Genomic DNA, 13,372 nt, shown 5'->3' on the forward strand with positions numbered 1-13,372 from the left:
GACTGCACCACTGTACTCCAGCCTGGGCGACAGAGCAAAATTCTAAAAAAAAAATTATTTTACAGGTAGGGTTTCATGCTTGCCTAGGCTAGAGTGCAGTGGTGTGATCATAAGTCACTGCAGTATTGAATTTCTGAGCTCAAGCGATCCTCCCACCTTAGTCATCCAAGTAGCTGGGACTACAGGCATATACCATCACCAGCTAATTTTGTTATTTTTTTTTTGTAGAGATGGGTCTGGCTATGTTGCCCAGGCTGGTTTCGAACTCCTGGCTTCAAGCAATCCTCCTGTCTTGGGCTCCCAAAGTGCTGAGATTATAGGTGTGAGCCTATAATCCTCCTGTCTTGGGCCAAAGTGCTGAGATTATAGGTGTGCGCCACCATGCCCAGCCCATAAGTGAATTTTGCTGAGTTTCTCCCCCTTTAATTTTAAACTTAGCGTCCTTTCCCCAACAAGCTATCAGAAGCAGTTCAGGGAATTCTGCATTACTAAGGCATTAAAGATGTATACATTCATCTCATCTGAGCCAGTAACAATCCTGTGAGGAGACGAGAGCTTGGAACAAGCACTGGAATGAGGCTAGCACTGCCTTGTCTCCCTGTGTCATCTCAGGGATAGTACAGCCTCATCTGTCCCGTTCATTCGGCAAACATTTATTGAATGTCTTGTAGGTGTGATGAGCACTTTAGGGATTAAAAATAAGTACACCTTTTTTTCCAGTAGTGAAAATTCATAGAACTGCAAACCAAATATCTGTACCTTTCTGTAATATTACACTTCAACTAAGTTTAATGAAGTTTTACCTTTTTTTAATGGAATTTTAGAAATGAATATAGCATCCACCTCTTCAAGGAAGTTACATTCTAATAAACCCTATATACACAAAACTACATATAACTATACTATTTAAAAATGCTTTAGGCAATTCAGCTCAGAATACCCTAACCCCTCACCCTCTATAGGGCTCAGAGTAAAACCCATGGGCCCTGGGCTGGTCCCATATAGCTTTTACCATATCATAAGGTCCGTCAAGAAATCACTGGGAAATTTGAGTGAGGTTTAAGTTGAAAAAATTAGGCATCCCCAAACCATAATCACAACAGCAGGGACTGTAGCTGCCTGGTCACCCCTGTAACCCCTGTGCCTAAAACAATGTTTGACACGCAGCAGGCTGTGAAACTTGTTCAATAGCTGAAAGGCAGATAGGGAATACTTGTCTCTAGGTAGGAGTCAATTTTGCCCAGAAACAGGAAAACAAATGCCTAGTTTCCCTTCTAGCCGAAAGATCCCACTGCCTCTTTGTTCAAAGCTGTACCTATCATTGCCACTATTGGCTACTGTATATTAAGTGCCTATTATGTGCCAGGCAGTATTTTAAAATTCTGTCATTACAGTTCCAGGGAAGAGGTGTCACACCTTTACAAATAGGTTATTTGTAAATAAAGTTCAGGCCAATGGCACTAAGTCGTGAAGGTGGGACTCACTCAGGTCTGACACTTCCAAGCCCATCTTTTGCTACTTTGTAATCCTATTTGAAAGGAAAACTGCAACTAAGATTATGACCCATGAGACAACTTATGTGTGAGACAAAAAGTTCACACATACCAACCCCCCTAACACACATTATAATGACACAGTGACCCAACCTTAGGCAGAAGGGTACCACTGCCAGCAAATACATTTAACATTTTATTGAGATTCTCAACAGCTGCCATTTGGTTTGTATAGCAAATTTTTTACAAAGTAACTTTTTTCTATTTTTGTTATTTTATGAAAATTACTTTCTTCAGTTTTAAAGCCCTGTCCCTCCCCCAAAGAAGGATTAATAAGTACCAAGTAATCATTATTTAGGAAAAAAACAAAAGCAAAAACAGCTTTTAAACACTTGTGAAACAGGGGTAAGCGTCCAAAGTCAAGACCTTCTGGGCCCAGTGGAGGTGCTGGCTGCCCCGGGACACGATCAGCACTTCACCATCCACAACGTCCTCAAGAGCTGAGCAACCCGGCACAGACCCTGGGGGCTTCCTGTTCTACAAGCTCCATCCCCTTTTTCCTCTCCGTCTTTGCTGTTGGGTCCCCCTTCAAATCTGCCCAACAAAGGCAGCACGATCTTTAATACCTGTGCAGCTTTGTAAATGGAGACAGGATACTCTATTCAGAAAGTTGAGAGATTCCCTGGTCCAGTCTGGGGGAGGAAAAATATCCAATGTAGCATGAATGGTTTCACTTTCTTGTCCACTCAGACACATGCTTATACTTGTTAAATGGATTTATCAGATGCTTCAAAAGTCCTGACGTGTAGTAGCACAAAAGTTCCTTGTAAAAAAGACGTTGCAAAATTACAAAAATTTCTGCAGCAGTTCTGGCTCCGGATGACAAAACTCGTTCTGATTAGTTTTTTTTAACATGCACAGCAGCTTCCCCTATAAGTCCTATGTTCAGAGGGTTCCATTTGACCACAGGAAGTTGGAATCCAAGTTTAAAAGGCTCTCTGCTGACAAAATATGGTATATCCATCAATGGAATTCTACTCAGCAATAAAAGGAACAAACTACCAAGACGTTATATGTCATGAATGAACCTCAAAAACATTAGCTAATAAAAAAGCCAGACACAAGAGACCACATATTGTATAATTCCACTGATTCGAACTGTCCAGGAAAGGCAAATTTATAGAGAAAGTAGACTGGTGGTTACTGAGAGTAAGAACAGGATTAACTGTAAAAGAGCATGAAGGATCTTATCGGGAGGGATAAAAATGTTCTAAAACTGAGTAATGGTTATGGCTACACCACTGAGGAAAGTTACTAAAATCACTGAATTATATACTGAAATGGGTGAGTTTCATGATATGTAACAAAGGCTTCATTAAATTTTTTTTTTAATTTTAAGAAAAGGACTCCCTACCTCCCAAACCATCTTTCAAGTATTAAACATTTTTGAAGGCTCACAATCAATAGGATAGAACAACTTCAGTGATGATTTGCAGAGTGAAATATTTTACTATTTTATAGTAAGCACATTTTAGTAACTGTAAGCTAGTAAAATATTTTTAAGATTTTATCTCATTTTTCTCATATTAACCTAAAATGTTTGTTATTTTTATATAAAACTTAGCCATTGGGAAGGGAGGATTGGGGAGAAAGCTCAGCAAATGTCACAAATGAGACTCTTAGTAACAAAATCTGAGGGAGCTTTTTCTTTTAAAATAAAGATGGTGCATCTGTCCCTTTACAGGTTTCTCTCCTATTCCCTGGGACTGGGGAAGGTGAATCTCTTGCCTGACTCCCTGTAGAGATTAGTGTATCCAGCTGTTCTATTACCATGATGCCTCTAAAAACCAGACTGACTGGGAGCAGCAGGAGGGGTTGGGCCTGTGAGGGCAGGTGGCCAAGTGGTGTGCAGGAGACTCGCGTGTTTCCCTGGGTTGACTACGTGTTCCCCTGTCCCTGTCACCAATAGCAGCTTCATTATGGGAGAAGATTAAAACAAAGGAAAAAAGACAAAAAACCTGTTTCCAAATTACAAGTCTGTGGAGGAAATTCACAAGGCAGCAGAGCAGAGGCTGCAGAAGGTGCTCTGTCTTCCGGCAGAACTAATAATCCCTGTGAGCAATGCGGGGTGCAGTGAGTGATGTGGGGAAATGTGGACGGAGGCCTCGACTACAAACCAAATCAGAATCAATCCTCCTGTTCTCCCCAACTGCTTCCCAAACTAATGCGTCTGCATTATCTCAGAGGAGAGTGGCTAGGGACACCCAGTCCTTCCCAATATGCAGACATCTCCAAATTTTGACCAAATCTGTCAGGTTTCTACCAGTTCCAATAGGGCAGTATCATCTAAACTGAGAAGGACTATTAGCCTGAAATGGTGGGAACCTTATTGAAGAAGGCCTGCCCCCGCCTCACAGTACAGTAGACTCCTGGGTTCCTGACGGCTCAGGAGCCTGGGCTGTCATTTGTCTATCTGGGGTTTGCAGCAGCACTAATGTAGGAAGATTCATGCTGTTTATTTCGGCAACCTCTTCACACAACTTTCCTCTCTAACACGTGTTCATTGCTAGAGCATTCACCTCACCTCCTTACTTGCACCTTCTTCAAAATCAAGGCAATAGCAATAAACAATTTGGAAAATGCTGCCTGGTATTTTAAGCCACAGTAAGCATTATAACCTTAATTAAACAGACCCTAGGCTGGGTGTGGTGGCTCATGACTATTATCCCAGCACTTTGGGAGGCTGAATTCAAGAATTCAAGAACAGCTTGGGAAACAAGCGAGATCCAGTCTCTACAAAAAATAAAAATAATAAAAACAATTAGCTGGCCGTGGTGGTGAATACCTGTTGTCCCAGCTACTCTGGAGGCTGAGATGGGAGGACAGCTTGAGCTCAGGAGTTTGAGGCTGCAGTAAGCTATGGTCATACCACTACACTCCAGCCTGGGTGACAGATTAAGACTATGTCTCAAAAAAACAAACAAACAACAACAAAAATAAAATAAAATAAAAAAAAGAGAGACCCCAGCTTCTATGACTTTGGATAAAGGTGCCTTAGGATCCTTCTGGTTTCACTCTTATGTGATTCCCAAAAGTCAACTATTATAGTCAGAAACTGGCCCAAAGACCCAGGGCTGCATTCGCCCAGGCCTTGGATGTATCCTTGAATGTTCTGCTGCAGTTCAAAGGCCTGGAGAAATTGAAAAGGCATTCATTTGGTTATTTTTCCCTCGAAAAGAAAGAGATAAATTATTTTCATCTTGGAATTTTAGAGTCAAATAAATAATCCCAATAATTACACGTCAATCATTAATAAACTAACACTGGGATCAGCCAGATTGGCAACTGTTAAAAATACATGTTCTATTTCTATGCAAATTATCAAACTTCCAGTTGCCAATTAAAAAAAAAAAGTTTAAACAGAGTAGTGGCTTAAATCCAACATCAAAATTATCCCTTAGAAATACAAGTCTCACCATTAAAAAGTAAAGGTGTCCAGGCTGGCTTGCTGATTCTTCTCCTGTGACAGAAGTCTGAGACATCCAGAGGCTCCCAGCCTTTCCCCAGTGAAGGTCCAACAAGACACACATGCATTTTCTGCTAAGAAGGTAGCAAATTCTAACTAGCAGAGCCTGTGTTGTGAGTGACAATTGTGCCCCCACCTCCCAACATAAAGTAAATGGCAAAAAGAGTTGGACTACAAGAGGAACTGCTGGAAGCAGAGTCCCACGCATTTAAAAAAGAATCACTTTGCTAGTTGCCTCCTGTACCTGGAGTCAGCACATGCAGTGTCTGAAGAGGACTACAAATGCCAGAGCCCTCACTTTCCATGCTACACTGGCAGGAAGTTTTCATAGTCCTGACCAAATATGCCTTGTGAAACCATGCTGAAGACTGACATCCAAAACAGACCAACACAGCAGAAGAAAAGTCAAGCCCCTTTCTCTCTGCAATCCCAACACATTTCTAACAGCCTTCAGAATTCTGAGTTTGGACAGGCTCATGGAGGATGAAGGAGGAAAAGCAGTCCCAGAAGAGAGAGATTTCCTATATGCACTTGCAATGCCCTTTCCTTTTTAGAGGGAACAACCCAGCTGAAAGCTGAAGCTTCTTTCTTCATAGTCCTCTCTGAAAAAGAGTTAACAGTTTCATTCTCCCAACATAGAGGCTTTGGGAATTAATGTGTATGTTTGGTAATACAAGTTCTCTAAGTTACTCTTCTATGACATGTGACATAACAAGGAAGGCAATTTTTTCAAATGATATAATCCTACAGACTCAAATAGGAAAAAAAAAAATGTGAGTTTGTATTTTAAATCTGGCATTAGCTTGTCACTGTTCAAAAAGTCAACGAGAGCTCATAAGGAGAATGTCTTCAGCTTTCCATACCCTGGTCCTTTCCTTCCAACCTCTGTCCCACATCCACATACTGAATTTACACCAACTTTATTTCAAGTTACATATCTTTTTCCCTGTAGGCCTATCAGCACAGCAGCAATCCGAGAAAAGCCTCTATTATCTTCAGGGCTCTGCAAATCCTCATCCTTGGGAGAATGGCCTGGTAGGCTCTCTTAAACACCACACTGCTATCTACATCTCTATACACAAAGGTAGCTCCTACCACCCAGTTTAGTTTCTTAAGGGTTGCAACAAAAGACCCCAGCAGGTTAAAGGCAGGAAAAACAAAGAAACATACCCTAAGAGGTCAATCTAGGAAACTTGCAATACTGGGTATGTGGGAATAGTAAAATGTTTTAATAGCTGAAAAGATCCCAGAGGGTCAGGTATACAGTCACATGGGTCAAGCAGGACTCACTCTCCTAGGCTGGTTGTGAGTTCCTTTCCATAATTCTGTAAGGTGGGGAGAAATATCCAAACTATGAATTGAGCTTCTTACTAGTGTCCTGAAAAATACTTCCTTAAAAAAGTGCATAAACTTGTCTGAGGGAATTAAGACACCAGGAAGACCAAGTGTTGATGAGTCTGGAAAAAAACTGTCCAAATAAAATTAAGACACAACAGATTCAAGAATGACTTCTGCAGGCTCATGCTAATGGCCAGCATAGCAGGCCTCTCCTATGCCTTTGGTAGCAATATCTTTTCTAAAAAACAGAGTAGGATAGAGTGGTAAAGGAGGCCGGGGAATAGACTCTATGAAAGATGAGGTGGCAGATCAACCCTAGTGCTCTTTTACTTATAAATGGTGAGTCTGAGGTGGTGGTGAACAGAGGCTTATGAACAGGACAACAGTAACTAAATGACTCAAGTGACAACCACCATCACAGCCCCACCTTCTGATTTACAACTTTGAACAATCATCAAAAATTACTGTAAACTAAGTACTTTAAGTTTGTGTTTTCTTGAATGGGGTTCAGGACAAAGAGGCAAGGGCTCAGCAGGCCATTGGTTATCCCAGTTAATTGCAGGAGACCCCGGTGTGGGGGAGCTGAGCCTCAAATTGCATTTTGCACCACCTGTTCTTTCTGCTTGTCCCTTTTCCTATCTAGCTCAATAGATTCCACAAGAAGCTCTCCAGGTCTCACTGTCTCTGGTAAGCATACAGCAGGGTGAGAGGGGCATTTCCTAAATACCCAGTTTTTCTTGGTCAGCTTATTTTGTTTAAACACACACCGCAAAAAACTCCTGATGAAGAGGGGAAAATGCGATTTCTTTAACTCGAAAGAGCTATTTAAAAAAACAAAACGGGAAACGGCTCCAAACAAAAGTCAGCAGAAGAAAACAGAAATACTCAGAGGCTTGTAGAATAAGACTGAACACATTAGTTACTCAGAGTCACAGTATCGAGACCACCACTCCCCTTCCCACTGTGCACCCCTTGCCAGCCCCATCCCCCTCTTCAGCTCCTCCATTTTGTGCATTACTATCCCCAGATGTGGGGACAGACAAGTCCTCCTCAAAGATTTGTTGGCTCAGTACTTCACTCCTGGTATAAACTCCTTGGCATCTGGGTTCAGGTTACTTTTGCTCTGAAATAAGAACCAAGAGATAATAAATCCCAAGAAGAGCTGCACTTTAAAACTTCCCCAGTCCATCATTATCAGTACCTTCCCCTTTAGGCTTTAGGGAGAGAAAGAAAGAAAATTCCTTGTAACTCGGGCTGTTATTGCTAGGTTGTTCTCAACTGCTCCTGACATAGCCATGAGCAAGCTCATCTTCTTCTTCCTTAGACTCTTGTTTCCTTCCTGATGCTTTCCAAAATGTCATCAGAGGCCTGTAATTTCAACTCCAAGAATAATTTTTCAATTCACTGAGTACCTTAACTTGTTGAAAACCAGGGTACTCCATCAGACCAGTCTGGATACTATAATCCCTATTTTTCTTCATCTTTCTTTACTCTCTTTGGTTCTCTACTCTCTTATGAATATCCCAAACCTTAGCAAACCACAAGGAAGATTGTTCAGAATATGAGTTGTGTGAAAACTATATTGCTCACAGACTTTTTTTTTGAGACAGAGTCTTGCTCTGTCACCCAGGATGAAGTACAGTGGTGCAATCTTGGCTCACTGCAACCTTTGCCTCCCAGGTTCAAGCAATCTCCTCCTCAGCCTCCCAAGCTGGGACTATAGGCATGCACCACCATGCCTGGTTAATTTCTGTGGTTTTTTTAGTAGAGGTGGGGTTTCCCCATGTTGGCCAGGCTGGTCTCGAACTCCAGACTTCAGGTGATCCACCATTTTTGGCCTCCCAAAGTGTTGGGATTATAGGCGTGAGTGACCATGCCCAGCCTGCTCACAGACTTCTGACGTTACATAAATAGGAAAGGCAGGAAATTCATTTATCTGGTTTTCTAAGTGAAGAAAATGACCTCTCAGGAGCACATTTCTTCCAAAATGAACAGCTAATTTTTATAACAGAATCATTTAAAAATATATTAAATACAGATTTGGGGGACAGTAAAAGAGAATAGCAGCAAATAATAATTTGAGAAGAAACTTCTTCAGTATTCAAATTGTTATTCTTAATCCCAATTCTACTTTGAAGAGCCCATTAGAAAATAAAAGTTGGTGGCATCCAATCTTGGCAAGGAAAAAAAAAAAGGTGGTGATGCTAGCAACAGTAATGTTTTATAGTGCTTTATGAGGAGCAATGCACCTTCAATGCACCCCTTATTAATAATGCCCATATTACGAGCAAAGAAACAGCAGCTCACAGGGCTCCAGAGACTTGTTGAGGGTTGCAGGGCCAGAAAGTAAGTCTGTCATTCCAAATCCTATATCCTTTTCACTACATAACATGGGAAACTACATATGGCTCTTACCAAAATGTCTTCAGAATCATGACCATCACTGACCGACAGTCCATTTAACTGCTGCTGCAACTGTCCCATGGCCTGAGGCAGGTCTCGTGATGGAATAAACCAGTCTTGGTCTTCTTCATCCAGCATCTCTTGGAAGCAGCGGTCCAAGAAGTCTTGCTCCTGCAGCTCCTCCTCCACCTAGCAAACAAAGGGGAGCAGCTCAGACTTACTGTCACAGCAGTACTTATCCCTTCCAGTTTTTCCTCCACTTCTTTCCTTTAGAGGTTATTACTCTGCAATTAAGAATGATCTTGTGCTGGGTGCAGTGGCTCACAACTGTAGTCCCAGCAACTTGGAATGGTGTGGCAGGAAGACTGCTTGAGGTCAGGAGTTTCAGACCAGTCTGAGCAACATAGCATGACCCTGTCTCTACAAAAAAAATTTAAAAATTAGCCAGGCATGGTGATGTGTGCTTGTAGTCTCAGCTACTTGTGAAGCTGAGGCTGGTGGATCACTTGAATCCAGGAGGTCAAGGCTTTAGTGAGCCAAGACTGTGCCACTGCACTCCAGCCTGGACAATAGAATGAGACCCCGATTCCTTGAAAAAAAAAAAAAATTATCATCTTATATGAGATCTAAGGGATCTAAGGACCCAATGCATCTAATGACAGGCTAGAGATAACATAACTTTATTTCTTCTCAAACAAATTCTATCAATAAGGCCAAGAAAATAGTTATTCACAATAACAGAAATTCAAGGTCTCAGCAGATGTTCTAAGATCTCTAATAGGTGACACAGATATCACGGAAAATCATTTTAGAGTCTGAAATTCTTTTCTCAGCCTTGTTAAGAAGTAACCCTTCTTAAATTTCCTATTTTACAAGAAGTATGAAAAAGATATAGCAGGTATATAACTAGTTCATGACCTGGCTAGTGGAGATAAAATCAAAACCAGTGCTCTCAGCTTTTAGCCACTTTTTGGGTAAGGAAATCCTCAAGGGAGAAAAATACTTTAGGAACATTAGGAAGACATAAAGAACACTTTTTAGCATACCACTAGAAAATTATATAATCAGTGTAGTATTCTTTCAAAAGAAGATGAAATATATGAATATTCAAGCAACTCTGCATTTCTTAAACATTGCCCTAAACTAAAGCAGTATGTATCTAGGATATCTTACACTTTTTTGCAGACATTGCTAACTCTTAATAAAGAGTGTGGTTCACTCTGCAGATTTCAGTGTCTTTGATAGGCCTCTTGCTTCATGTTTGGCATCCTTTTCCTGCAAGCTGCCTAGTGACAGATTCACAGCTCACTAGCACCGCCATCAGAAGTGAGGCCAAGCAAAAAATAATCACCCAAATTAGCATATACAGTTACTTAATGAATTCAGAGGAAAAGTTACTGGTAGTGAGACTTAAAGAACAGTATTTCAACTATTTACCAATTACAATTAGCCACATGTGAAAACTAGACAGTTATGAAGTGCTTAATATTTTCATGCCACAAGATGTAACATGACTACCTAAGAGCTGCCTTGACTCTACAAGAGCATAACAGCATGTGTGCTCTTACTAAATTTACCCCTGTTCACTGGCACAACCAATGAAAATGGTTGCTGGGCATGGGTTTAATAGAAGCATGGTCTACATGTGATTCACACAGATTCCAATATAGCCACATTAGGTGAAAACTGCTGGCTGTCCCCTTTAAACTGTTTCCTTCTCAGAGCATCAGGCTGTTCAGTTAAAATCACATTTGTCACCTCACATGCTGCATATGGCCAAGTGGCTATTCATCAAAGAATGTTCCCACAAGGGACGTGAACACTTTGGTATCCGTTGGTTAAAAGGAGACCCTTTGTCATGGCCTTTGGCTCTCTCCTTTTCCCGGCTGCTCGATTTTCTGGTTTTCCCTCAGCCACTCAGCTGATAAATGCCCTGGGGGTGGCAGAGCAACACCATGGAAGGGACCAAGTGGGCACCAGATCACTTGTCTAACCAGAATGCTTACCTTGGGTTAACTTTACAGAGACATGGAACAATGCATTACTGCTGAATCTTTGTTCAAGTAGTCTAGCCAACCCCTACCTAATGCACTTCTCTATTTCAGACTTGCATCCTGCCAGTCCCCGAGTTCCTGTCTGAGGCATGGCATGCCATGCTGCCCTGTCTGCACATAGCTGCTGTTTCCCGATAACACATGGCATTAGACCAAAACAACTTTATTTCATAAATTTCCTCACTTTTTCCCATAACACAAAATTTCCATGAAAACATTGCAAAAGGAGAGCAGAAGAAACTAGATTTTTAGGAACTGTACTTAACTATTAAAAAATATGATACACAGGCACATTTTATTGCATTTTGCTGTACTTTCCTTCACAGATAACTGCATTTATTTTTACAAATTGAAGGTTTGTGACAACCTTGCATCAAGCAAGCCTACTGGCACCTTTTTTTTCAACTACATGTACTCAATTTCTGTGTCACATTTTGGTAATTCTCTCAATATTTCAAACTTTTTCATTATTATTATATCTGTTATAGGACACTGTAACCAGTAATCTTTCATGTTCTATTGTTTTTTAAAAAATTTTTATTTTAGGTTTGAAGGACATGTGAATGTTACATAAACACACGTCATGGGGGTTTGTCATACATATTATCATATCGCCAGGTATTAAGCTTAGTACCCAATAGTTATCTTTTCTGCTCCCCTCTTTCCTTCCCCTTTCCCCCATCAAGTAGACCCATGTCTGTTGTTTCCTTGTGTTTATAAATTATCATTTAGCTACCCCTTCTAAGTGAGAACATGTGGTATTTGGTTTCCTGTTTCTGTGTTAGTTTGCTAAGGATAACAGCCTGCAACCCCATTCATGTTCCTGCAAAAGATATAATCTCATTATTTTTATGGTTGCATAATATTCCATGGTGTATATGTACCACATTTTCTTTATCCAGTCTGTCATTGATGGATGGGCATTTAATTGATTCCATGTCTTTCCCATTGTGAACAGTGCTGCAATGAACATTTGTTTACATGTATCTTTATGGTAGAATGCTTTATATTCCTCTGGGTCTATACCCAGTAATGGTATTGTTGGTTTGAATGGTAGTTTTGCTTTTAGCTCTTTACTGCTTTCCACAATGGCTGAAGTAATTTATACTCCTACCAACTGTGTATAAGGGTTCCCTTTTCTCTACAACCTCACCAGCATGTATTTTTATTTTTTGAGACAGAGTCTCACTTGGTCACCCAGACTGGAGTGCAGTGGTGTGATCTCAGCTCACTGGGTTTGAGCAATTCTCCTGCCTCAGCCTCCAGAGTAGCTGGGATTACATGTGGCTAATTTTTATTTTTATTTTTAGTAGAGACGGAATTTCACCATGTTGGCCAGGCTGGTCTTGAACTCCTGACTTCATGATCCACCCACCTCAGCCTCCTAAAGTGTTGGGATTACAGGTCTCAGCCACTGTGCCCAGCCCTATTTTTATTTACTTTTTAGTAATAGCCATTCTGACTGGTGTGAGATGGTATCTCATTGTGGTTTTGATTTGCGTTTCTCTAACAATCAGTGATACTGAGTTTTTCATATGCTTGTTGGTTGTATGTATGTCTTCCTTTTGAGAAGTGCCTGTTCATATCCTTTGTCCACTTTTTAATGGGGTTGTTTTTCTCTTCTAAATTTAAGTTCCTAATAGATTCTGGATATTAGACCTTTGTCACATGCATAGTTTGCAAATACTTCCTCCCATTCTGTAGGCTATTTATTCTGTTGATAGTTTCAGACACTCTTAAGTTATTTAGATCTCATTTGTCAATTTTTGCTTTTGTTGCAATTGCTTTTGGTGTCTTTGTCATTAAATCTTTGCCCATTCCTATGTGCAGGATGGTATTGCCTAGGTTGTCTTCCAGGGTTTTTATAGTTTTGGGTTTTTTATTTGTCTTTAATCCATCTTGCGTTGATTTCTGTATATGGTGTAAGGAAGGGGTCCAGCTTCAAACTTCTGCATATGGCTAGCCAGTTATCCCAGCACCATTTATTAAACAGGGCATCTTTTCCTCAGTGCTTGTTTTTGTCAGCTTTGTCAAATATCAGATGGTTGTAGATATGCAGCCTTATCTCTGGGTTCTCTATTCTGTTCCACTGGTCTATGTGCCTGTTTTTGTATCAGTACCATGCTATTTTTGGTCACTATAGCCTTATAGAATAGTTTGAAGTCAGGTAATGTGATGCCTCCAGCTTTTTCTTTTTGCTTAGGATTGCCTTGGCTACTTGGGCTTTTTGGTTCCATATAAATTTTGAAATTTTTTTTCTAGTTTTGTGAACAATGTCATTGGTAGTTTGATAGGAATAGCATTGAATCTGTAAACTGCTTTGGGCAGTATAGCCATTTTAATGATACTGATTCTTCCTATTCATGAGCATGTGATGTTTTTCCATTTGTTTGTATCTTCTCTGATTTATTTGAGCAGTGTTTTGAAATTCTCATTGTAGAAATATTTTATCTCCCTGGTTAACTGTATTCCTAGTTTTGTGTGTGTGTGTGTGGGTGGGGGGGGGGGGTGTGGTGGGCAACTGTGAATGGGACTGCCTGATTTGGCTCTCAGTTTGG

General features: G+C 40.7%; 1 protein-coding gene across 4 annotated transcripts in view; it reads right to left on the reverse strand.

Annotated features, from left to right (window-relative positions):
- Positions 1-1,676: 1,676 nt before the first annotated feature.
- The window catches only part of PAIP2B (poly(A) binding protein interacting protein 2B), a 42,039-nt gene continuing 30,343 nt past the window's right edge, over positions 1,677-13,372 (reverse strand). For all 4 annotated transcript variants that reach the window (XM_012475694.2, XM_012475693.2, XM_012475692.2 and 1 more), the window contains exons 3-4: positions 8,773-8,949; positions 1,677-7,480 (exon numbers count right to left, since the gene is read on the reverse strand). In XM_012475694.2, coding sequence (XP_012331117.1) covers positions 7,424-7,480; positions 8,773-8,949 — 234 coding nt within the window. In that variant the 3' untranslated portion in view covers positions 1,677-7,423. The remainder of the gene's footprint in view (positions 7,481-8,772; positions 8,950-13,372) is intronic.

Source organism: Aotus nancymaae, unplaced genomic scaffold, assembly GCF_030222135.1.
Source record: "Aotus nancymaae isolate 86718 unplaced genomic scaffold, 86718_ANA_hifiasm-v0.15.2.pri h1tg000057l, whole genome shotgun sequence".
NCBI lineage: Eukaryota > Metazoa > Chordata > Mammalia > Primates > Aotidae > Aotus > Aotus nancymaae.